Source organism: Podospora pseudocomata, assembly GCF_035222375.1.
Source record: "Podospora pseudocomata strain CBS 415.72m chromosome 1 map unlocalized CBS415.72m_1, whole genome shotgun sequence".
In the NCBI taxonomy this organism is placed as follows: Eukaryota; Fungi; Ascomycota; class Sordariomycetes; order Sordariales; family Podosporaceae; genus Podospora; species Podospora pseudocomata.
This window is the reverse complement of record NW_026946363.1, coordinates 4,609,434-4,634,103: the sequence shown is the minus strand read 5'-3', so window position 1 is coordinate 4,634,103 and position 24,670 is coordinate 4,609,434. Positions and strand designations below refer to the sequence as shown.

At 51.5% G+C, this 24,670-nt stretch overlaps 9 protein-coding genes across 9 annotated transcripts; 5 read left to right on the top strand and 4 right to left on the bottom strand.

Annotated features, from left to right (window-relative positions):
• The first annotated feature begins 238 nt into the window (after window positions 1-238).
• QC762_116280 (uncharacterized protein) lies at window positions 239-3,346 on the top strand. The gene is made up of 4 exons (XM_062886041.1): window positions 239-605; window positions 661-979; window positions 1,039-1,852; window positions 1,922-3,346. The coding sequence occupies exons 1-4, from the start codon at window positions 359-361 to the stop codon at window positions 2,039-2,041; spliced, it is 1,500 nt and encodes a 499-aa protein (XP_062749078.1). The 5' UTR covers window positions 239-358; the 3' UTR covers window positions 2,042-3,346.
• QC762_116275 (uncharacterized protein) lies at window positions 1,029-3,464 on the bottom strand. The gene is made up of 3 exons (XM_062886040.1): window positions 2,276-3,464; window positions 1,393-2,218; window positions 1,029-1,297 (listed from the first exon to the last, which is right to left on the bottom strand). The coding sequence occupies exons 1-2, from the start codon at window positions 3,346-3,348 to the stop codon at window positions 2,062-2,064; spliced, it is 1,230 nt and encodes a 409-aa protein (XP_062749077.1). The 5' UTR covers window positions 3,349-3,464; the 3' UTR covers window positions 1,029-1,297; window positions 1,393-2,061.
• An 858-nt stretch (window positions 3,465-4,322) lies between these two features.
• QC762_116270 (uncharacterized protein) lies at window positions 4,323-8,132 on the top strand. Its single transcript, XM_062886039.1, has 2 exons — window positions 4,323-5,787; window positions 5,849-8,132. Exons 1-2 carry the CDS (start codon window positions 5,472-5,474, stop codon window positions 7,108-7,110), a joined length of 1,578 nt encoding a protein of 525 aa, XP_062749076.1. The 5' UTR covers window positions 4,323-5,471; the 3' UTR covers window positions 7,111-8,132.
• A 215-nt stretch (window positions 8,133-8,347) lies between these two features.
• QC762_116260 (uncharacterized protein) lies at window positions 8,348-9,678 on the bottom strand. The gene is made up of 2 exons (XM_062886038.1): window positions 9,269-9,678; window positions 8,348-9,215 (listed from the first exon to the last, which is right to left on the bottom strand). The coding sequence occupies exons 1-2, from the start codon at window positions 9,500-9,502 to the stop codon at window positions 8,583-8,585; spliced, it is 867 nt and encodes a 288-aa protein (XP_062749075.1). The 5' UTR covers window positions 9,503-9,678; the 3' UTR covers window positions 8,348-8,582.
• A 196-nt stretch (window positions 9,679-9,874) lies between these two features.
• QC762_116250 (uncharacterized protein) lies at window positions 9,875-11,122 on the top strand (the record flags this gene model as incomplete). Its single annotated transcript, XM_062886037.1, has 1 exon — window positions 9,875-11,122. The coding sequence occupies one exon, from the start codon at window positions 9,875-9,877 to the stop codon at window positions 11,120-11,122; it is 1,248 nt and encodes a 415-aa protein (XP_062749074.1).
• Window positions 11,123-12,021: 899 nt separating this feature from the next.
• Window positions 12,022-13,716, bottom strand: QC762_116240 (uncharacterized protein; the record flags this gene model as incomplete). The annotated part of the gene is made up of 1 exon (XM_062886036.1): window positions 12,022-13,716. One exon carries the CDS (start codon window positions 13,714-13,716, stop codon window positions 12,022-12,024), a length of 1,695 nt encoding a protein of 564 aa, XP_062749073.1.
• A 166-nt stretch (window positions 13,717-13,882) lies between these two features.
• Window positions 13,883-17,111, top strand: QC762_116220 (uncharacterized protein). Its single transcript, XM_062886034.1, has 2 exons — window positions 13,883-16,401; window positions 16,464-17,111. Exons 1-2 carry the CDS (start codon window positions 15,845-15,847, stop codon window positions 16,954-16,956), a joined length of 1,050 nt encoding a protein of 349 aa, XP_062749071.1. The 5' UTR covers window positions 13,883-15,844; the 3' UTR covers window positions 16,957-17,111.
• On the bottom strand, window positions 14,248-15,555 carry QC762_116230 (uncharacterized protein; the record flags this gene model as incomplete). The annotated part of the gene is made up of 1 exon (XM_062886035.1): window positions 14,248-15,555. One exon carries the CDS (start codon window positions 15,553-15,555, stop codon window positions 14,248-14,250), a length of 1,308 nt encoding a protein of 435 aa, XP_062749072.1.
• A 2,243-nt stretch (window positions 17,112-19,354) lies between the features above and the next one.
• Window positions 19,355-23,131, top strand: QC762_0015520 (uncharacterized protein; the record flags this gene model as incomplete). The annotated part of the gene is made up of 3 exons (XM_062883014.1): window positions 19,355-19,883; window positions 22,099-22,543; window positions 22,576-23,131. The coding sequence occupies 3 exons, from the start codon at window positions 19,355-19,357 to the stop codon at window positions 23,129-23,131; spliced, it is 1,530 nt and encodes a 509-aa protein (XP_062749070.1).
• Between the last annotated feature and the right edge of the window lie 1,539 nt (window positions 23,132-24,670).

The window sequence follows — 24,670 nt, the reverse complement described above, 5'->3', positions numbered from 1 at the left end:
TGTTAGTGTTGTTGTCTTGGTTCTGTTTTCTCCCCTTGCTACTACACAAGTCTCCATGACATGATCCATATCAGAAAAATGGCAATGTTGACAATACTGAGAAGCCAGAGGTATTCTTATTATAAGCAAAAGTTTGATATCTACTACTGGACTTTGATCTCGCTCCGGTCCAGTCGACAGAAGTTGAAGACTTGTCGACACTGAATAGCCAGGGGCCGATGATTTCCTGAATCCAGCGTATCACTCAAAGTTCTCCCTAAGCATTTGCATTTGAAGTGGAGAACATTAGTACCATCATCTGATTTCTATTATCAGTTCTTGAATCTCCAAGCAAAAAGCTAGCTACGGGAAGGATGTGATGGAGACAACTGCCGTGGTAAATCTCCCCCGCACTGCACGTCAGCTTCCAAACCCCAAATGTGAAACCGGACCCTGCAGCGGGGGTGGTCTAGGATTGATTAGACTCTCTTTCCTGAATATTTATTTTCATGGAGAAAGACCATGCGGACATTACGATTTCTCAAAGCGACCCCCAGCCATGGAACCCCAGGAAACAGGAGCACCATACAAAAGACTTGTATCACCTCATGATCCTCCCCTTAGGAGTAAGCAGTACTATGTTACAACACCACCACCCCTAATTTCTAACACCAGTCCCAGTCCTTATCGTCGGTGCTGGCCTGGGAGGATGCGCTGCAGCCATTGCCCTCCACCACCACGGCCACGAAGTAGTCGCAGTCCTAGACAAAGTCCGCAACTTCACCCGCCTCGGCGACTCCCTCGGGCTAGGAGAAAATGCCTACAAACTCCTCGCCCGATGGGGCTGCAACATCAAAGAAATTCAAGAAATCGGCAACCAGGCCCCCACCATGAAAATCAGGCGTTGGCACGACGGGAAAGTTCTTGCTGAGCAACCCCTGATGGACATGGCAGGATATATCGGTCACCGCGGTGACTACCACGACATCTTCCTCAAATGGTTTTCCCCCCTCCCCTTTCCTCTACCAACCTAACATATATTAACCTCACCCCCTTCAGGGTCCGCGATAGAAACATCCCCATCCTCATGTCCTCCGACGTAACCTCCTACACTGACACAAAACCACCAACCCTAACCCTCTCGACTGGCAAGTCCCTCTCCGCCGACCTCATAGTCGCAGCAGACGGCATCAAATCCCTCGCCCGCCCCCTCGTCCTCTCCCACCACGACGACCCCATCTCCAGCGGCTACGCCTGTTTCCGCGCTTACTTCTCCCCTTCCGAGGAAATGAAAGCAGACCCAGCCCGCAACGCGTTCCTCTCCCAAGACAGCGTAAACTTTTGGATCGGGCCCGACACCCACGTCGTTCAGAACACACTCCGAGGAGGGGGGGAGTTCAACTGGATACTTACTCACAAAGACGACGGGGACATTCCCGAGTCGTGGTTTCAGCCGGGGGATATGGACGAAGTCCGGAAGTTGGTGGCAGATATTGATCCTGATATCAGGTATGCGATCATGTCTACGGACAGGTGTCTAGACTGGAAAATCTGCTACCGGAAACCGTTGTCTACGTGGGTGTCACCAAAGTCGCATCGGATTGTCTTGCTGGGGGACAGCTGTCATGCTCATCTGCCGACGTCGGCACAGGGGGCTAGTCAGGCGACGGAGAGTGCGGGTGTTTTGGCGGTTTGTCTGGGTTTGGTAGGGAGGGACGAAGTCGAGGTTGCTACCAGGGCCTACGAGAAGCTCCGCTTCCCGAGGGTGAGGGTAAGTCAAACCCATGGGGAGGATTTGCGAGATCGATGGCACAATATTCTCAAGAATGTGGATGATAATGTGGATATTGATCCAGAAATGGTGAAAATTAAGGTATGTGCCATATATGTCCTATTATCTACCTGCCTATACATCGCAAGCTCTGTACTCATCTCTCCACAGAACCGACCATTATACGCATTCGACGCAGAAAAAGATGCCGTTGAGAAATGGGATGGGGTAGCGTCGAGAATCCGGCGGGAGTTGATGACGGGTCAGATAGAGCCTCTCTGCGATGAATGAGCCTAGCGACTTCAAGACTCTCAATAGGGACCTCTGTACACAAAGTTGACCTTCTCCCAGGACGGTCGATCGCCGTTCAGGGCAGCAAACCTCCACATTGGTATAAAGGTTGCTCGGTTTTCGTACATCAGGGCCTCTGACCTAGGATAACCCGCATAGGAGCACCGACACCCCCTACAAACAGCGTTAGCAAATCATTGGCCATGGATCTGTCATGCATGATTTCTTGCCTACCTTTTTACGAGCCCGAATTCCTGTTGCACAGACTTTGAGTCATAACAGGTCACTGCTCGTCCAGCAGACCAGGTCCCATGTGTCGGTTTGCAATCCATTTCCCAGGGGTGAACGACCCGAAGACGAGACACTTTGGCGAGCATCTCCTGGGTAAAGGCAATATTGGCTTCTGTGAGATGCTTTTTCAGATGACGCTCAACCCATAGGTTGCTGCTACTTCCATAACCTCTCTGGCAGTTGCCGCCACTGCATCCATTGCACATGAATTGGCAAGTCATGAGATTGAAGGCCCAGCTATGCACGTTGTACGATTCCGCCTCACTGTCGTTGCACTTTTTGCATGTCATGGGCAAGTCCTGGGTAAGCTCCGCATGAACTTCCTTGCAGCTGGAAGAAAAGGCCCAGGTGGGGGTTTGGAGGAGGATTCGCTGTAGAAGAAAAGGAGCTTTCTGAGCCAATTCGGCATAGGCCTTGACTCCTGTGTCGATGGTGCTTTTGAAGAACCTGCACACACGGCGAAGATTGGTGAGTGTTGGTATGTCGAGGTCAGATGAGATGATCTGGAAGATGAGCTCGTTTGGAAGCCTGGAGAATAGCCCAAGAGGGGTTCGCCGGGTGGTGCGGGCTTTGGGCGTGACAAGGGTCACGGCCGCAGAGGCTTTCTTGGTTTTGTTCCGTCTTCTCGTTGCCCGGTCTTGACGTCTAGCTTTGCGTCTGTTCTGCTCGTCCTTCTCAGGCTTTTCTGTCTGTTGCCGCCGAGGCCTCAGCGAGTAGCGCGGTCCCAGCCTCATTCTCCTACAACCATTCCAAGGCAGTAATTGTTTTCTTGGAGTTGTGCCGGTCCTCTTCTGCCGCTTCATCGGTCTTGTTGGTGCCATGGTAACTTGTTGTTCACTTAGACGTTTTACTGTTGGTAGCGGTCGAGGCCTGAGCAAATGTGCCTTACGCGTAGTGGTGGGCCTTCGTATCTGTGTATTCGGACCTGGATATATGCATATGATACCTGATGGTAGACTTCGCCGTGGGGCCTTTCCTCCAGTTGACTTCCGGGCAGTTTGCTTTGTTCGGGCCATAGTGCGAAAAGGGCGAAGTTGACAGAAAAAGTTGGGTCCAATACATATATTCCAGGCCTTCAGTCAAGGTTAGGGACGAGATTAGGTTTGAGCGGGGTGCCTGAATTTTGTGTGCAAGAAACCTTGATCTTAAATAGCTGGGTCCGCACAGGCAGCGGCAGGCAGCAGCGCAGCACCAACGACATTTTATGGATGACATAAAACGCCATGCCTAACAAGTCCACCACCAACTCCACCATTCAACTTCACCATTCAATGTTACTACGTTGCAATGGAAGACAGGACACTCCGTCATGTTATTTTATGCAGTCCCGCTGAGGACAACCTCAAGCTCAAAGCCTCCATGAACGATATAGAATTAAGTAAGCACGGAATGAGAGGACCTCCAAAAAGTCTCAAATACGTGGCAAATCGTCCACAAATTTCCTATTATTTCTCATAATACTAATAAAAGCCTTGGTGTCGTTGTGTAATGGAAGATGGATATTGTAGAATGATAGGTTTCGGTCTAATTTCTAATAAGTCTATCATCTACATACCTTAGTCTAGAACCAAATCTTCCGCGCAGATGTCATCTCCCTTTACCCCTGCCGCCTTTTCAGGATTCTTTTCAGATGGAAGGTGCCATCCAAATACGATGGTATCAAGCGGACTTGAGCAGGAGGAAGGTTGCTTCAAATCCTTCGGAACTTTGGATATGCGAGACGCTCTTCGCTCCGTGATAGCTCGTTGCTGAGTTTACGACTCCATGTGCCAGCCGACTGGACTTGACAAAAGAATCAGTGTGATAAACTACATAAAACCTCGTTACCGACCTGAATCAAGATTTTCAAGTTGCTTTATCGACGGGCAGGAGGATCTGAACTGTAATTTTTTCGTCTTGGCCCGTGGTTGAAGGAGCCACACGATAGCGGCGTCAAAAGTCAGCGCTAAGCGCCGACAAAAGTCCGCTAATCTAGCCCAGGTCTCGCTTGAGGATTGTGGATCCAACCTCTTTTTGAACTTGAGTGGAAGAACAACGCCCTCATTCAACACCACACACGTGCATTAGTTGCATTGAACGATCCTTTCGACCTGTCCCTGCATTCTTAGAGGACCATCTGTCCGACCTCGTTTGCTGTCTCAGGCAAGCTAAGCCGACACCACGTGGGGACTGAACATTACGAATGAGTCCCGGGAGCACCCGTCAAACTTCCTTATCTCCCTCCTTCCCGCCCACCTTCCTTACCCATCCCGAAGGAACATCCCGATGGACGGCAGTCTCCCATGACAGGAAGACATGATTAGATGCTTGCCTGGGTAACGATATCGCCATGACCAGCAACGCCCGTGGATGGGATTAACGGTGCTCAACGGTCTTGGTTGGTTTCCAACAACACGATTGGCCACTTGGTTGCCATAAGCGGGAACTTACCCATCTTGGCTCATCCCATCGTATATATCGTCACTGCTGACTGGTTTCGTCCAGATCCCGAACCATCAAAGTGTAGAGGACCAAGTACGCGAGCGGCGCATGGGACTCGACATCGACAAAAGAACGCCTGACGAGCTCCCACACAAGAACAGATCACGTGGCGTCTGGGGCTTCCCTCTTGTTTGTTTGCAGGTCATCGCTATTTCGAAAGATCTAGGCAGAGACGACGACATGATCTGCTTGCCTGCCATGCTGGTGGCAAAGTCTTGTTCGGCAGCATTTTCCAAAGTAGGCCGTGCCAGACGGATACATTCTCATGTGGAACTTGCCTTGCGGATGACTGTGCCTGTTGATAGGCGAACATCTCTGCGGCACGGGGGCGTTGTTTGGTTCATGCTGAAGGATCCTCATCCCATTCGATGGTTCCCTTTTGCTGCAGCGCCGCCGAGGAGCGGACGCTGCCCCTAACAAGTCCTGCTTGTACCCCCGTTCCACAGATTCAACCAAGATTGCGAGGCAAAACCGATTCCATAAGGCCCAGTGTCCTTCCTCATCCCTGAACCTCCTTTCCAACCGTTCGGTCGAGCTCCCGTCCCCCCCTGCGTTAGCCGAGACTCAAAGGACGGGGATGTGTAGGCTGGCGTTCAACAGTCTTGCCTCACGCCACCACCTCCACAGCTCAGATCTGGAGTTGATATAAGAACCACCGATGCAAGCACAGACGACAAGCAAGGAGGCGGGTTCCTTCGTCGAGTCTGGGGTGCACGGCTCCGCCATGTCATCAACCCTTCCATCGCAAGGGCAGCCGCCTGTCGCCGAGCTCACACTACCACCCATGCCCAGGAGGCAGTCGTGCGATCGTTGTCACGAACTCAAGGTCCGCTGTGTCACGGATGGGCATGACAACAATACACTCGGTCTCGGGGTCGTAGGCGAAGAGAGTGAAGCTAGTCGTGGGAGGTCGGTGATAGCGCCAATACCTTGTGCAAGGTGCTCCAAGGCAGGGGCGGTTTGCATTTTCAGTCGTATGTTTCCGGAATACTAGACTGCTCTAAGATCCGCTACATGTACTGACATTGCTTGTAGCCCAGCTCCGGTCCGGCCGTCCAAGGGTACACCGACATCCGGTTAGGAAAAGAGCGAGGCGGTCATCCAGATGTCCATCCTCACCAGCCGAACTCTCCCCAACTCATTCCCAGTCCCCATCACCGAGACCCCCTGCATTCAACTTCCCACTACCGGAGACCAGGCCAGGTATTGAAAGACAATCACAATCCCGAACAGCGCCCTTACTTCTGTCGACAACTGCATCGCCAAACTTTGACGTTGTCTATAGGAGACCCGATTTGAACACTCCAACAACACTTCTGTCAGACTTTGGGTTGCCAGGACACCAAGGTCATTTCCCCAATAGACAGGACCACCTCCATCCTCTGCCACATACGGCCGAAGATTCCAGTAGTGAATTTGGGCCTTCTTTTTCCGAAAGCATACTTAGCGCAACCTCAGCGACAACCGACAATACATGGATGTTTTCCGGCTCAGCCGAAAATCTTCTTGAAGAAGCCACTCAAGCCAACCTCCGCATCAATCGCGCTGGAAGAATGTTGAGTACCCTCGCCCGAGCGCTGTTGACAATAGCTTCACCAGCGATCAATGAAATCTTCGATGCAGGCTGCTCACTGATCAGCTTCATGGACCGTTACGCCGCACGACAAATGATATCACCCCACATACCCCTCGAAAGGAGGAGAGCCAGTTCTGATGTGTATAGAATACCCCATGGCGCCATAGGAAGCTCAGCACCCATCAGCAAGGCTACCGATACTGCCATTTCTCTCATGGCTCTGGCCTCCCACCAAATGCTCTTGGGCATTTTTGAAGATCTTTGCAGTTCATTTCTCTCGCAAATCAACTCGGGTCAGGCAGCCACACCACCCAACACGCCATCAACGGGGGCCTTCTTTGGCTCATCGCACAGTCAGATGCTTGCCATTATCAACTTGATCAGCCATCTCATGGAGCAGCTAGATCGTGCTCTGCGATCACTGGCAGTTGGCCAACAAGACGCTCCCGAAGGTTCCGAAGGGCTTATCGCGGCGGCATCGGTGGCGGTGGCTTCGACACATGACGCCGAGTTTGATCATGCGCTGGGCTTTGGTCATCCTCCACCGCCTAGCCAGGCACATCAAGAACCGGATTTCGACGGGCAGAAACACAACAGAAGAATGCCACAAACGCTACAGGAAGGTGTAGTCAGCGTAATCTTCAATCAGGTGGAGCAGCGGCACACTCGAGCAAGAGAACAAGTCCTTATGTTGAGAAGGTTGTTAGGGGGGAGAAGTTGATGTATGATTATGGCGGTTTGGCAGATCTGGCATCCTTTCGTTTCTTGTGTATCTTGATTTTTTTGTTTTAATTGCTTGTACATTTCACCAACAACACACACATGTCATCATCCTTATCCATAGTAAATACACTGTTTTGTTAGGACCGTCGTGCCTACACTCCAACGACGAACTGGGGTTGCGATCGCGGCTCGTTGGGTATTGTTTGTTTGTTGATCAAAAGCATTTGATGCGTCCCGCAGCTCTTTACACAACACCTCTGCCAGCTTCACCGAATGAGACCTCTCTCTCTCTCTCTGGGGAGCCGATCCCACAACACCGCGCACCTCATCAGTGAGGCGGGGGCGCTGGGCAAGAGTCACGGAGAGTGGTGGACGGTGATGCGGTTTGGTGGCGTGGTCAGGGGAGGTTGAGTGGACTGTCTCGTAAAATATCCGGAAAGGGGAAAGAAGGGTAAGGCTCATCCGTGATGAACAGACCAATGCGCGGGTGAGGCGATAAGGAGACCACGTCGTCATTTTTATGGAAAAAAGGGTACCATAGACCTTCTTGTTGATTGGGGTCGGTCGTTTGGCGTTTTGGTACAGTTTCATTGATGATACTTGAGTGCCGCAGCCCGGCTTTGATGGAGATGCAGTTAGTAAGGGGAGATGGTTGGAGAAATGCGACACAGGAGAGAATTTGTCTGTTTCTGTTATGGCCCCCAAGGAGAGGAGAGGGGGAGGGGTTGGGAGTTGTTGAATGGTGAGGTGGATGATGGGGTGAGTTTGGGAGTGATAGGAGGCTGAGGTCAGACTGTTTGTTGGCTGGTAGAAAAGCACAACATGGAGACAAACAACGAGATTGTTGGGCATTTGCTGAGTCAGGACGAGACGGCATCATGATGTTGGCTGAGGAAGACTTTTTGCTTCAGACTTTTCAACAGCGAAGATGCAGTAGACCGAGGGGAGATAAATGATTGGTCGCCCTACAGCTGACGTTTGACGGACGGGAAGATGACTAGGGGCGGGAAGCTGCAGCCTGGGAGGGCTGGGCGGGAGGGCATCGAGGGGATTTTCAACTTCAGAATGCGACGTCAGCTTGGGAGGTGGGCTGACGAATCCGAGGGGTTGGTTGGGATCAGAAGTCGAAGTCATATCAAGAGGCATCGGAGCAGATGATCCCCGTGTCATCATATCACATCTTGAAGCATGACTTGCATCTAGGGAATAAGCGAAGAGAAAAAGAACCTGGAGCGTGTGGATGATGTTCTCCTTCAATTGGATACCGTCGTCCCTGCCGCGCAAGTGCCCACCGCATCTTCCCACCTACCGGCCGAGATCGACCCAGACTCGGACTCGCTCACATATCGTTTCAGCAACGTCTTGTTCGTTTCCTCTTTGACCAATCTCATCATCAAATCCATGCCACACCAGTTCTGTTCACATCTCAACATGCATCATCACCACCCTCCCCCTTTCCAGATCCAGCTCTCACCTCCGCTCCCCCATCTTTAGCCCCTTAAACGCCCTCGTCACCTCAGTAATCGCCTTCTCAACCGGTAACCTCTCAATCGAACTCGCCCCGTAAAACCCATGCACCCCCTTGGTTCGTTCCAGCACATACCCCGCATCCTCTGGGCTGGCAATCGCACCCCCATGACAAAGCACGATAATCTCGGGATTGACCGCATACACCGCATCTCTAATCGCCTGCACCCGTTCCACACAGTCACCCAACGCCTTACTATTCCCCCCCTCGGCCTCCTGCGCACCAATCGAACCCCCCGTCGTCAACCCCATATGCGCCACGACAATATCCGCCCCAGCCTTGGCCATGAGTCTGGCTTCGTCTGGGTTGAAGACGTAGGGTGTGGTCAGCATTTCCAACGCCCGGGCCTCCTTGATGAGATTAACTTCTAGATCGTACCCCATGCCGGTTTGTTCGAGGTGAACACGGAACTGACCGTCGATGAGGCCGACGGTGGGAAAGTTTTGGATGCCGCAGAGGCCGAGGGATTTGAGGTGACGGAGGTAGGAGGGGAGGCAGGAGGGGAGGTAGGGGTCTGAGGCGCAGATGCCAGCTAGGACGGGGGTGTGATGGACTATGGGAAGTATTTCTTTTGCCTTTGTTGGAAGGGTGAGTATATGGGGTGAGGGAAAATTGGAATGATACTGACCATTTCGAGCATAATGTCGTTGGCGTTGCCGTAGGGCATGAGACCGGCTAGGGAGCCGCGGCCGGCCATGCGGAAGCGGCCGCTGTTGTAAATTATTATTAGGTCGCCGCCGGCAGACTCGACGAATTTCGCGGAGAGACCTATGCCGGCTCCGGAGCCGAGGATGGGGATGCCGGCGTTGATTTGGGAGCGGAGGCGGTGGAGGATTTCGTGGCGGTCGGTGGGGGGTGGCATTTTTGGTAGGTTTTTGACTGCTGATTGTGAAGGGCGATTACCCAGTTGGACATGCAGAGTGGTTGGTTGGGATGTAAGCTTATATTACCGATGGTTGGACTAAGTGAATCGTGATCGTGTTGAACACGGATCAGTATGGTACGTCACCATGTCTCGGATCGGATGAGAGACGTCCGATGTGTTAGCCCGCGGGAGGGGAGTACAACATAAGTGCACTTGTTGGACCAGTTGTCATATATTGTCACTTTTCTAATCAATGTCATTCATTTCTTTTGCTCAGGACTAAATTCCTGAGATGCAGTATTCTCGCGGGAATTTCCAAATTCGAGTCATTCAATCAGATTTGATTGATTATCAATACAATTATCCACCATGCCCACCATCCTCATCATCGGAACGTGCGACACCAAGCTCGAACCGCTCCTCTTTTTGAGGGAATCAATCATCTCCTTCCCCTTACCTATTCCCGACCTTGAGGTCATCCTCCTAGACGTGGGTCGAAACCCGGTCGAGCACGAAGCTATTTCCATATCTCAAGAGGACCTGCTGGTGGATTGCACTGATATTTCCAACCTCGACCGGGGTAAATTCGTCGAGGTAATCTCCCGCCAGGCAACGAAAGTTGTGGAAGGGCTTTTGAGGTCGTCAAAGGGGCTGCATGGGGTCATCTCTTTGGGGGGGTCATCGGGGACGGTGCTTGCAGCGGGGATTATGAAGGGTTTGCCGTGGGGTTTGCCAAAGGTCATCGTTAGTACTGTTGCTAGTGGGGATACGGGGGGGTATGTAGGGGAGAGTGATATTGGGATGGTGAACTCGGTGGTTGATATTGCTGGGATCAATGGGTTGTTGGGGGAGGTGATTGGGAATGCGGCGGGCGGGATTGTTGGTTCTGCAGTAGTGTTTGAACATAGAAAGCACGGGGAGAGGGGAAGGGGACAAGAGAGGAAGAAAAGGTTGGGGGTCACGATGTTTGGGGTTACTACTCCTGCTGTTGACACAGTTCGTGAATGTTTCAAGGAGTGGTATGGGGACGATGTGGAGGTGTATGTTTTTCATGCTACTGGTCATGGGGGGAAGACGATGGAGAAGATGGTGAGGGAAGAGGAGTTGGATGCCGTGTTGGATTTGACCACAACGGAGGTGGCAGATTTTGTGGTGGGGGGTGTGATGAGTGCTGGGGAGGAGAGGATGACGGCGGCGGTTGAGAGGGGGATTCCATATTTGGTTTCGTTGGGGGCAACGGATATGGTTAACTTTGGGGCGAGGGAAACGGTGCCGGAGCGGTTCAAAGACAGAAATTTGGTGGAGCATAATGCTGCTGTTACTGTCATGAGGACGAACAAGGAGGAAGCGAGGGACATTGGGAGGTTTATGGTGGAGAGGTTGAAAAATGCTATGAGGCCGGAGGTAGTCAGAGTGGTGATTCCGAGGGGTGGGACAAGCTTGCTTTCGAAATGTGGTGAGCAGTTTGAGGATAAGCAGGTTGACGAGGTATTGTTTGATGTGTTGCAGGAGGGCTTAAAGGGGAGTGGGATTGAGGTGGTGGAGGACAAAAGAGATATTAACGATGAGGGTTTGTCGAGGATGATTGCTGGGTTAATGGGGCTATTGATGGCTTAGATCTCATTGCACTGGTGGGCAGCTTGGGAGAGAATCTGGATCAAATAAGAACAAGAGAATCTGAAAGCTCTCAACCCACACTTTTGATCTGCCTTCTTTTGGTTACATCTGTTTGCCCTATTTCGCCGACCATCTCCAATCCCCACCAAGGCTGGTTGTTGGCGAGCACCACAACGATTGTATCCTTCTCACAACGCCACCGACGTCGGAAACATGGCCATTCCCCGCTCAAATGGATCTGCGGTGTCCAGGACTCGTGAACGACGACTTCCAAAGAGGTTGGCCGCGAGGGAAAACAACACATTGTCCCACCAAACTCGCACCATGGCACCAATTGCTTTCAAAGACCACCCAAGAGCCGGAGCGATGTACAGCGTGCCATGTCTTGGTCATACCAAACGTTACAAGAGCAATAAGAGAAGTCACGACCGCAAAGAGCATGGCCTTGTTGCAAAGACCGTGGACCAATTCCATCAAGTCGACGGCCTGGACTGGGGCCACCCCAATCTGACCGAGTTTATGAACAGAATGCAAGGTCAAGGAAATGAAGGCAAGGGTAAGTTTTCGATAGAATGCACGTATAGATATGACACTGACAGGTTCCAGACAATGAAGTCATTGACATTGACGTAAAGATGGGAGAAGAGGAAGGCTTTTCTGAATCCACTGCTTCTGTCCCGAGTCGCACATCCTATCTGCCTCTCCGCCCAGCCAAGCCCATGGAAGTGGATGGTTCAGCCATCCCGCCTGTCCCAACCTTCACTTTCGACTTGCCTTTCCACCCGGCCAACCCCGTCTTCAAGTAGCCGGCCAACATGCCACAAAAAAACTGCCATGGTACATGTACTATACAAGAATAAACACCACCACCAAGTAGGCGGCTGTCTGTTCTGACAGAACTACGCTCTCCCGAGAACATCCCTCTGATAGAGCAGCTCATACGGAGCCCCAGATAGCTCCGGTGTGCTAGAATCATACTCTCCTCTCAACTTCCTCTCCGCCCCCCGTGTCTTGTCCTCCTCGATCCTACCAATTGCCGCGTTCAAAGCAATCTCGGCCTTTGTCTGCTTCCCAACCACCTCATTCAAGGTATTTTCCGCCTGTCTCACCCTATCATGTGATTTTGCTGTCCTCGCCAGCTCCAGACTGTCCTGTGCGTCTGCTTGCTTATCTTTGAGACCCTGTAACTCCTTCCGGCACCTCTTGACTTCAGTGATGAGGGGCTGTTGCCTGTCGTGTTCCCAGTTTTCGAGGGTATTTTTGTATTGCATGGGTTCGTGGTCGGGTATAGCTGTGGATGGGCTCTTGGTTTGTAATAACTTTTCGGCGTGGTCCTTTGTGGCGAGTAAGCCTCCTAATATAAAGACTTCCATGACGCTGGCTAGTTGGTCAGCGTTGATCCCGCCCATGTCGTCTTGTGTCCGGCCGAAGAGGCGGTGGATGGTTTTGTTGTCATTGAAAAGCCTTTCGTGTTCGGAAAGTGTTTCGTCGAGGGGGGCCTGTTGCTTCACGGATGGGTCAAGCACGTGGAAGGCTTTCATGAAGTCCTCGCCGACTGCACCGACCGCGGCACAGCAGTCGTAGGCAATGACCTTGATAAGAGGGACTACCTCTTGGAAGGGCGGCATCGACTTTGCTAATTGCTGGAACAGGTCCGATTTTCGAGAGAGGTTGAGGCGTGTGTTCAGATACCATCCAACATCGAGCTGGGGCATATATGGATCGTTAAGGGGATCGTAGTAGAATTTGAACTCCTGCCTTAGCCACACCCACTCGAGATGAGCACCGATAGGCCCCAGTTGGAAGAGCTCCTGGAAGAACGAGCCATCGAGACGGGCGGCCTTCGCGGCTTCGCGAGACCAAGCGTCAGACTTGAGCTTGCAACCTTGAAGGGTTCGAGTGTAGTTCTTGGCCGCTTGACGGTGGAATTTGTTGTTTGTCATGCCCATCTCTGGCCAGAGGTTGTTGCCCTCTAGTTTATACCCGCCTTGAGAGATGAACTTGTCGAATTTGTCTGTGGGGAAGGGTGGGCCGGGTACTGACTTCCACCGCTCGAATGCTTCGCTTATGTCTTGTAATGAAGAGATGAGCAAAACAGTGAGCTTTTGTGTAGGTGTCCCCCCCGGTGTCTGTACCTTGCCGGATTGGTCGACAAGGAAGTCGATGAGCTCTTCGCCTGAGAGAGGAGGTGTATGTTTTCTCTCGGCGTAGTCGTGAAACCGTCTGTTCTTGAGGCCATAGTAGAGATCTGGAGCATGGGCCACGATGTCGCTAGCACCCTTAGTGCCAATAGCAACCGGTACATGCTGCAGGTTGAGGCAGTCTAGAGTTGTTCGAAGGAACTTAGCGCGTCTGTCCGCTGGGTGATGGTTTGCTATGCAGCCGGCAATTTCGATGGCGCCCATGCGGTGCATCTCGCTCAGAAAGATAATAGCGAGGAGGTCATCGTAGTCTTGTTCGATGTCTGTAATGACAAGAACCCGGGGTTTCATACCGGGGAGGCGGGATCTGACGACATGTTGTAGTCTCTCGTAGTAGCCATACTCCTCGGTGCCTTCAGCGAAGGGTATTTGTGGCGCCGATGTTGATGACATGTTTAAATGCGCGACTCTGTTTTGACTCTGGATGCGGCTACAATTGAATACTCGCAGAGAGAGATTCTTGGTCGTTGCTGGCGCATGGATCTAAGTTTGCTCGGCAGGGATGTGATGTGCGTCTTGACGCTCATGTATAGTCGAAGATTTTTTACATGAGTTTGGGGAGTTGACCAGGTGAAGAGTGCAGATCAAAGAAAATCGTCTCAAAGAAACTATGGTGGCCTCGGTAAACTTTCAAGTCGCCTTTGTTGCCTACCGTTCGCAGCAAGTGACGACTCGGCCCGTCATGCTCTAGACCACCACCGGCTCCACATGAACTAAAAGAGCAATTGTAAAACACCAGACTCCTGAAAATTGGCATCGATTGACCGGTGAGGGTAACCACTTGAACACTCATCTAGAATAAGAAGGTTCAATCAGCCCAAGTCTGCCTAGCGGGTGAGGTCACTGGCCACCCAAGTCCACCACCATGAAAACTGGCAGGCGGAGTGACGACCTGGTGACTACCAGCAGCACACCACCGAAGCTTCAATAACTCCGTGGAAGATCCAAAATCTTTTCACTGATATAATTCAGAATCATCTCTCGACTAACGGGCGCAATCCTCGGCACGAGACACTCTCGAAAGTACCGTTCGACGTCATACTCGACCGCGTAACCCATTCCCCCATGCGTCAACACGGCTCTCTCGCACGCCGAGAACGCTGCCTCGGCCGCCAGATACTTTGCACTATTGCAAGCCACACCCACCGCATCTTGACGTATCGTCTTATCGGTCTTGCTCGAATCATACAACTGCGCAGCATGATACGTTGCCAACTTCGCCGCCTCAAGCTTCATGTATACCTCTGCTAGCGGATGGGCGATTCCTTGATTCTGTCCGATTGGCCTCTTGAAGACGTTACGTTCTCTAGCATACGTTGCCGCCTTTCCTAGAGCAGCATACCCCAGACCAAGAGCCTCGCCGGCGAGCAGGCAGCGTTCAGCGTTCATCCCATGCAGGATAATCTTGAAGCCTTGCCCTTCCTCGCCAATCAACGAGTCGGCACCAACCGAATAGTTGTCAAAGAAGACCTCGTTAGCATCGACAGCCCGTCCGCCCATCTTCTTGATTCGTCGGAGTTCAAGACCTGGGCTGCTACGATCAAGATCGATGCAGAATAATGACAGCCCTTCGCTCGGTTTCCTGACCTCCTCCAGCGGTGTGGTTCGCGCCAACAGAATCATCTTGGAGGCCACTTGAGCGCAAGTGATCCAGATCTTTTGCCCAGTCACTTTGTAAGAACCATCGCTCTGCTTCGTGGCCCTGGTTGACAGTCTCAGCGTATCCAGTCCCGCGTTCGGCTCAGTCACCCCAAAGCAAACCCGCCATTGGCCCGAAATGATCTTCGGAATGGTGCTTTCGAGTTGGGCGGTGCTCCCAAACTTGGCCAGCGGCTGTGTAGCATAGACATTGGCGTGTGTGCTCTGGGCGCCCGCCATTCCTGCCCCAGACTCCGCAATCGTCTGCATCATCATGGTGGCCTCAGATATTCCCAATCCGGATCCGCCAAGAGATTCTGGCAGAGCAATCCCGAGCCAGCCGTCTTTGGCCATGGCAGCATGGAACTCCTTGGGATCTTGCTCATTCTGGTCGTGTTCTTGCCAATAGGTGTTGGGAAACTCCGAGCAGACCTGCGCGACTGCTTCTCGAACGGTGAGCTGTGTTTCGGTGAAGCCTGTTGTTGACATCAGGGGCCGCCTGGCCGAGGTGGAGAACAGTTGATGGCGGGCCGGCCGGTGATTGGAAGCCAGGCGCGTCAACCGGGTGATCATGCGGAGGGTTAACTGTGACATTGTGAAATCAGGGAATTGAAAGCTCAACACTATCGAGAAGCGCCAATGTGAATCTCCAGTCTCGCACTGTCGTTCTTGTTGTTGATGGACTGCACAACGGTTTTCTGGGGAAGCGGGGAATGTGGACCCCACCGAGGCACCCAGTTTAGCGCCCCCTATTATTTCCGGGGAAGGGGTTCCGCTTTTGACATCTGATCAACGACATCACCAACGGACCTTGGTGTTTGAGAATGAACAGTGAGTAGACATCGGCCCTGGCATTTTTGTCCGTTTTCTTGACCACTGGAAAATGGCTCTTTTCCAGCACCCCGCGCGCATCACCCGCCGCATTCTAGCCAGCCAGATTATGATGACCACCTCCTGCCAAGCCTCCACCCGTCACATCCACACCTCCGCCGCCCAGACCGCAGCCAGTGAGCTGTTGAAGAAAGTCAAAGGCCAAAAGTTCGTCCGCAAACAGCTTCTTGATGGAAACCAACTCCAGAAGCTGTCTCTTACCTTGGGCCGACGATCAGAATTCTGCACGGGGGAGCCACCAGACGGCACTTACCTTCCCTACGGTCACCACCTCGTGTACTTCACCCCCTCCCAGTTCGAGTCAGAGCTAGGAGCGGATGGGTCAGACACAACATTTAACTCGCCGGCCCCATTCACGAGGAGGATGTGGGCTGGAGGGGAGATGCTGTGGAACCCACAGGTGCAACTGAGAATAGGAGACAGAGTAGAGGAAACCACCGAGATTCTCGATGCCAAAGCGAAGAAGAGCCGTGATGGGAGTGAGATGGTGTTGGTGGATGTGGAAAAGATATTTGCTTCTCCTCGGGGGGTAGCTCTTACTGACAGAAGGTACGTACGTGCCCAGCCATTGTGTTTTTTTGTTGCTATCCAATTTGCTGACGGACCCCCAGATCATGGATCTTCCGCCAACCACTACCTGCACCGCCTACTGGCTCAATCGCTCCAGTTATTACGATACCCACCACCAAGTCCCATATGCAGGATGACACACATCTAAAGGCAGGGTATACCATGCGCAATCTTGTCTGGTCCCCTGTTGCGCTGTTTCAGTTCTCTGCCCTGACGTTCAACGCGCACATGATCCACTTCAACGAAAGCTGGACGAGGCAGGTGGAGGGTCACCCGAATGTGGTTGTGCATGGGCCCTTGAATCTGATTAATCTGATGAATTACTGGCGGGATGTTCACTCACGGGATGGGGCAATCAAGGCGAAGAGTATTGCTTACCGAGCTTTGTCACCGCTGTATGCGGAGGAGGAGTACACCATTGGGACGGAGGCTGTGGAGGAAGGTAATGGGGAGACAATAAGATACAGACTGGTGGTCAAAAGGGGCGAGGTGGTTTGCATGAGGGGGGAGGTTGTTGGTGTCCGGCCAAGATAGGCGTTCACACCGTGGACGGGGAAATAGACACTCCCATGAGATCTTAAGGGCCTTTAAAAGATGGTCGAAACCACTATATTCTAAAGCCTTGGTGATGCGGTGAAATCTATCGATCAATGCATGACATGTCATTGGAAAATTGGGAATGAAATGAGTACTTAATTCAGGTGATTATTATGCAATATGTACTCTTTAATTACTCCTGGTATATGCCCAAACCCTATTTCTACCTGATAACCCATTTCCATGCACCTTATAACACCTATAATAATATCGGAATCTGGACATGGATCGTTTCCATTTCCGTTCTTGGACCTGAGCACTCGCCGCTTTAACCTGAGCAGAAGTGGAGATCTCCTGATCAGGGTGAGCAAGGTCCTGAACAGAGTGAGTAAGGCCCTGAGCAGAGTGAGCAAAGCCTGAGCAGGGTGAGCAAGGCGCTGAGTAGGGTGAGCAATGGTTGAAACCACCTGAGACCAGGTATACTGGAGGTAGACCATCGCAGAGCTGTTTCTGGAGCGTACACCTATTACACGGTAATTGTTGTTAGCGCTGCAGGGGGCTTTTGGTAGAAGTTGCTAGAAAATAACCCTAGCTGCACTAATAGTTATTCCCTTTAGGATAAGTGTAAAAGTTATGTCTGTATTAGAGTCAGAAACATCTCATACGGCGTAGCATCCACTCCAGGAACAGTTTCTAAGTTAGTCCAAATCAGGCAAGTTGTCTCCCTCCAAATATCGTTCCTGCATCCGGGATCACCGAAAACTTGAATTGTTTCCAAAACAAGGATATCTGCCTTTGCAGAGACAGAAACAGCTTCTATGTGCGAATCATTTAGCCTAAGGCAGCCCTAGGATCATGACATGAAGTCCCAGCCTCTGGTAAAGCCAGAAACTGTAACTGGCTGAGCCCCGGGAGTGGTGAGGAGTAGTCCCACCGACAACCCCTGATGAACCTATTCCACTTCGTGTGTTGCGCAAGCGCCAGCCAACGTCAGTAACGCACTGACACCTCTGGAACCTTTCACCTCCCTCTGCTCGGACCAAGACAATCATATGTATCTAGAGAGTACTCGCCCGCGAGGTCTTATTTCTCTTCTTTCTTTCTCATGTTTCGCGTCTTCGTAGCGAAGGCATAGCTAGTTGCAATACACTACCTTAGCCTATTACAGAAACGGCTTTTTTTCATTTTGCCTGTGTAGGCAGTAATGATCAGCCTTTGCTGGAGCCATAACAGCTTCTGCGTTTTGACCTAGGCAACATAGGGAATCGCTGCCTCTATTGAAGCCATAAATGGCTTTTAATTATACACAACAAGTCTGTACTGTGGATGAAACCACGCTTCCAGATTCTTACAGTATGGTTTAGCTCTCGAAGCAGCTCTGAGAGCACGATCTTAAACTACAGGTGGACGTCATCCACCTCCAAAACTAGCTCCTAGCCAACTACACACAGAGTCATTTTTGGCGCCTAGACTCCTTGCAAGGAACACCATGCCAAACCGGGAGCTTGGCTTTGCAAGGCTACCTTGCAATCTGACAAGGGCAGATGTAGTATTGCAAGGATCATATCCGGCATCCCTTCTGTTAGTTGAGCCAGAAACGGCTTTGCGTTGTGTTGGATTTGATCACTTGCACACACACTTGTCCAATATTGATTGTGTATTCTGTGTTCTTCCTGTGATCGAGGCTGAACCTCTCTCCCTTATAGACCTTTAGTTGGACGCATAGCTTATCCTTTCAGCGGCTCAGCTGTTCCTTCAGTCTAGGCTGGTCCTTCAGTCTAATTTTGGTCAACTAATAATAGCTGGAGGCCATGGACTCAGATCGTTGCCAGGCATCACTTTCAGGCCCTGTTCTGACAACCAATCCGTACCCTTCTTTTCTGGCACTTTCGTTGTGGGTAATCTGACACGTTGGGACTAAGGATGATTTGTCACAGGTGAGCACATGCGTTGGTGGCAGAGAGGATCTAGCATCGGGACAACTGGCAGTAGGGTTGGACTAGGTTGCAGGTTGCAGAGATATATTTTATTAGTAGTGAATATAAATACTGTTGTACTGGAAGTGCTCGCCAGCGGGGCCGGAAAAACAGCTGCAACCTACATTAATCAAATCCTCTCGAAAAGTTCCATCGAAAGATACCAACTCTAGCCCCGCGGCGGCCGTCGCGGGGCTGCAAAAAAGGTTCAGAATTCAAGCTCAACACCGCGTCGCCAACCGCTCCTCCTCCGCGTCGACAACAGGTCCGTGCTGCTGACCTTATCGATAAGCGAACCCAGGCAGCACGCACCACCAAACACTCTCAGCCACCCCCTAGCTTTACCAGCCACATACATCCTTACCAACTACTCTCAACTGCCTCAATGGACGCCCACAGGCCTGATATCGAAATGCCCGATGTTTTTATCAGCCAGCTTTCCCAGAGAGCAAGCCAACGTAGCGGACAGAACCGAAGAAACTCCCCCAGTCACCCAACAAGCTCAGACCAACCACAGCTCCAGAAACTACCCAACCAACCAGACCTTCAATACCCTAATTAACAACCTCCTCACCCTTATACCGACGGAGAACAAGGACAAAGCTCAAAGCTTAGCCAAAGAGATTCAGGATGCCTACCGACAGGCTACTACAGCAGCAGCAACCTCTACCGGAATCGACCAAACTCCCTCCTTGCTCAACCTCCGAAAAATAGTCGCCAAGGAAGTAAGAGCAGCACTCCGCGAAACCCAACCAACGAGACTTACTCAACCTACTCGCACCTGGGCCGATATTGCAAAGGGAGTAACTACCCCAGCACCGAACCAACCAGCCAAAGTAATTCCTGCCAGACTAAGCCGGGAGATTCTGATCAAAGGAAACGACATACCATCCGACCTGGCCAAGCGCAATGCCCTCGAAGCCGTACAAGCCATCAACCAAGCCTCCAGTGGGAAGGGAGCAGTAGCTGCCCGAAAGCTGCCCAGCGGTGATACGGTAATCATGTTTGCAGATCCAGCCACCAGAGACTGGCACTCTTCGAATAAAGGATGGATACAACAAGCATTCGGAGAACAGGCGAAAGAAGCTCGAAGAACCTTTGCCATATTGGTCAAAGGAGTCTATAAATCAAATATCCAAGGAACCACAGAATTGGAATTCGGCCAGGAACTAGGACTCAAGTCGATCGAAAGGGTCAAATTTCAATACCCGAAAGACCAAACTCTACAATGGGTATCAATCTTCGTCATCCTCACCAACCAAACAGAAGCCAAGCAGGCTTGCGATTCGGGAGTGGTATTCAGGGCTCAGATATTCAACTGCGAGCCATACTGGGCCCCACTGCGTCCCACCCAGTGCTACAGGTGTTGGAAATGGGGCCACATCAGCTACCGTTGCAGAAAAGACCCTCTATGTCCGAGGTGTGGCACAAATGCAAATGGAGTGGGAGGCAAGGAGGGTGAGGCACAGTGCCCTATTCACACCAGCCGCATACCCTGCAGGTGCCCCGCCTGCGGTGGAAAACACCCAGCTTGGGACAGGATTGCTCAGAGCGGAAGAGAGTAAGAAATGACACAATGACCCACAATACCACTGCGCAAACTACTCAAAAGGGTGTCAGAAGTGTAAGATCGAACTCTTACAATCCAGCTTGTAGTTATATACTAGTGGACAGCAGTTGCGTCGCGTCACAGTACCGGTATCTTTATACTAGTTTATAATGAAATATTCAGCTAAACTACTTAAGAAAGGCTAAGGAAACAACCTTGTGGTAGACTTCCAAGGATAGCGGTAGCTAATGTCTGAAACCCGATGCCAGTTAGATTGTCAAATGGAGTTGAACAGAAATCCAGACGAAACTGGATTTCAAGAACAACATCTTGACCTCGAGTGATCAATACGTCAGAAGATGGACTAGTACACGAAGTCAACCATCTTCAGGGCGTGGGAGATGATGGCATGCGATTTAGTTCCCTCCTCCACAGGCGTACCGTTAATGGTGAGCACAGAGTCCGCCGGGGCCTCCGGAAACGGGCTCGGAGCATGTCCCAGGTGACTACCATTGCGAGTCGTGCTGCAAGTGACGTTGTAGTGTGTGTTGCTGCGTGTCGTGGTGCACTTGAGCTGGATGATACCCGGGACTGAGCCGTCAGCGTACTGCGCGGTAAAGTCGACGTATGAGGTTACAACCAGCGTTTCCAGCGTGGCAAGTCATCACGACTTGCTTTTTGACGTATTTTAATTCGACAATTAAACGAGGATATTGATACCAGTAGATCTTGTTGGCCGTTCTTGCAGCTGATTTGTCGAGAACCCAGGATTCTCAGTCTCGGGAGGCTTTATCAGTGCGGTTCTTCATTACCAGGTATCTACGTATCGCTGCAACTTGTCTTCATGTGTAACAAGGGTCTGTTGTGGGGCAGGCTCAACGAGCTTCACACAGTAGAGACTAGAACCAAGCACTGGCCCGGAGGGCGTAACTGAGAATATTCACAATAATCTTCAATGGCCTCGAGAAGTCCATGAAGAGAAAGAAGCTATCTACAATCTGAGGCAAACGCCATGATCTATATCTCTCTGGATTAAGAAGATACCGATATACTATATTTTGAGATTACTCTGTATATATATATATATTTCTACCTAGGGCTGGCTTGTGTGCAGATAGGCAAGAGTCTTCCGTTACTAGTCTACTTCCTGCCAGACCAAGAATTTTCTTCTAATAACTACCATGACATTGTTGGCTGCCTTATTTTGATCCATTGGCCTACGACGTGCAGTTACCCCTCAATACTATGCGCCTTCATGGTCACTGACAGTGTGACGAACGATAATCACGCTCGAATTTCCAGCCTTCGAACAGTACGAACATCCGCTTGATAGCAGTTGCACTGGGTCTGATGCAGCCCATGTATTGATGTCTGAAACCAACACGCAGATTAACTTACCGAAAGGGAAGTTGTGCAACGGCCTGTTGGCGCGACGTGACCGCTACTGGGTGCGGATTGATCCGATTGACAGGTTTGCTCTTACGGCATTTTTGGCTCTCTCCCCCGATCTGGCACCGCGTTTGGGGGGTTACCTGCAAACAATTGGGGAAAGCAAAGGCCGCTCCTAAAATCTCGACATTCGGTCAACCGCAACTTCAACCTGCCCAACTACAGCTACGCTTTGCACGCCAAACACTCTATTTTACATCATTCCTCCCATTACCTCCGACAATGACCTCCCCAAGTTGCTCAACACGCCAACGAAACAAGTCAAGCGTATCAAGAATCTAGTGTCAGAGCATTTTGGAAGCGCCTCCACGCGCGTCGACAGGCCGCCAATGCAGGGGATGTTCAGCCGGACCTTCTTTGTAACGCTGACTGACAAACGCGAAGTGGTCATCCAATTCCGAACCGAGAAACTGGATCTCGACGCCTTCAGGGTAGCCAAAGGCGCCCTGGGCCAAGTCGTCCCCGATGCTGTGGCTCTCAAAGACGAAGAGCTGGAGAACGAGGGCGTCTGGGTTTACTCCCTCGAGCGTCTGCCGGGAAAGATATGGATCCACGGCGTCGCCGGCAAGGGCGCTGAAGGCCGTATTGCCGTCAACAGTCGCTCGGGCGCGTGCTCTCCAAGGGCTGGCTTGCCGACAGCAGTGGCGAGGCTGTGTCAACCAAAATCTGGCCGCATCTTGAGGCCATACTGGCCAGCCCATTGGATGAAGTCGCAGCATACCGGCCCTTGCTACAAGGATTTCTTGGCAAGCTGAACGAGATTAGCAAGCTGCCGCTTTGGGTCTCGCACTACGACCTCAACGACGTCAACATCCTGATCGACGAAACTTGTGAAGTTACCGGCCTGATCGACTGGGAGTTGTCGACGCCGAAACCCTTTGCTGTGGGTCTTGGCCGCATTCACACCCTGGCTGGCGAATATACGGGGGGCGAGTTTTGGATGCCGGACGAGTTCGAGGTTGCTGAGCGAGCCTTTTGGAAGGAGCTTTTTGCTGGGATGCCCCAGAAGACTCGTGAGATGTTGGAGAAGAATATCGGTCTCGTCCAGGATGCCGTTATTCTCGGCACGCTCTTAAACACCTTTTTCTGGGAGGATGGAAAAGTAGGCTGCGGCGAGGTACCAATGAAGGCCCTTCCTAAATTCCTTACCTATCGGATTCCCCAGATAAGGAGGGATGAGCCTCCGTATAAGGAGTAGAGCTCTCAATCTGGGTGGTTCAAACTGGGTAGCAGGACGTGGTCACTAGAGAGATTCAGATACAAACAATACACTCGTTGAATAGTATGATCGCATCTTGCTCGAATCGCGCAGTTGAAAGCCCACGCTCAACAGCAAAGGCATTAACTTCTGCTTATCATTCCCCGACGGCAAGCAAACGTCACATATCGGAAAGCCTGCTGCTATGACATAAGGTCATCTTTGGGCTAACAAACAATGACCTTCGGAACTAAAGCTTCATCTAGTCTTCGCTATTGGGGGCCGTTAAGGGCTGTAGAGGAACCTCTATATACACTAGAGATGCAGGATACGATGCCCGCACATCAATTGGGAGCTCAGACGTATTTGTAATACAAGCAAAAGAGTCCGGGATTGTAGTAATGCTCGCCCTTTGCTAACTACTGTGGAGTTGCTGCTTGACACTATTGCTCGCCAAGGCAAGGTTGCAAAGCGAAAGAGCAATACTTTTCGGACCCCCCAGTTTCACTTCCCGGACCCCCCGCCCACTTTTCTTCCCGTACAAACCCCTAACCCTGGCCAATTCTTTTTCTTTTACGTGCAATACACTGCAATACACCTTTTTCGCAGTCAAACCCACCTGCAACCAAACCTTTGCTTTCAAACCAAACCACCACTTTGCAACGACCTTTTCTTCTTCATCTTCCACGCCGTGAAACCACCAGAAATCCACCTACCTCCCAGTCATCCGGCAATGGGCCACTGCTTACACATCTCAACACCTCACCCTCGGTCAACGAACAACCTCCCCCGTGGAGTCCTCGAACCGCATGCTCAAGAGCTTCGTTGTCACTGGGAGGAGCACGGTCAAGGATGTTTTTGATCGTACTTTTGATATGGTAGCCGTCATGGAGAAGAATGTGAATGAAGCCAGGCGCTTTGAAAAGGACCACTTGCGGAGGGATTTCATGGGTATGAAGCTTCTGGGCGAAACCCCTACAAGAATTGCCTGGAAACCACTTGACAGTGTAGTACAACACTGTCGCCAGCTTCAGAAGTACAAGGTGTCTGCCCGCAATCCCGAACCCGACGAGATCCCTGCTTGTACAGGTAGATTCACTGCCAATAAGGGACTTCCCTGTCTTCACTTGATTCACCAAGTACAGAAGAACAACCAGGTCCTTGAGCTCAAGGATTTCCATCCTTTTGGTGGTTGGAAAGGTCGTTAGTTGACGAGGACCGGTATTTGCAGTACCAGGATTTTGACCGTGTGACGGTGCTCAGGGGCAGACCCAGGGGCTCTGATGCCTTTGCCCCTGATGCCACCGCACCCAGGTCAACAGTGCCACTGGGCCTTCAGGTCCAACCAACACCTACCCCTTCACCCCCATGCATACAAAGAACCAACCCTCAACTTCCCAGTACGACAGGTCTGCGGCAAAGTTTAAGGCGAACAGCGTCCCAGTGGGAAGCTGCAGATCTGGAAGGCGATGATGCAGCAGATACTGCAAATACAACTGTATCTCGGCCAGCCACAGTGAACGGTTTGGGCACTGTTGA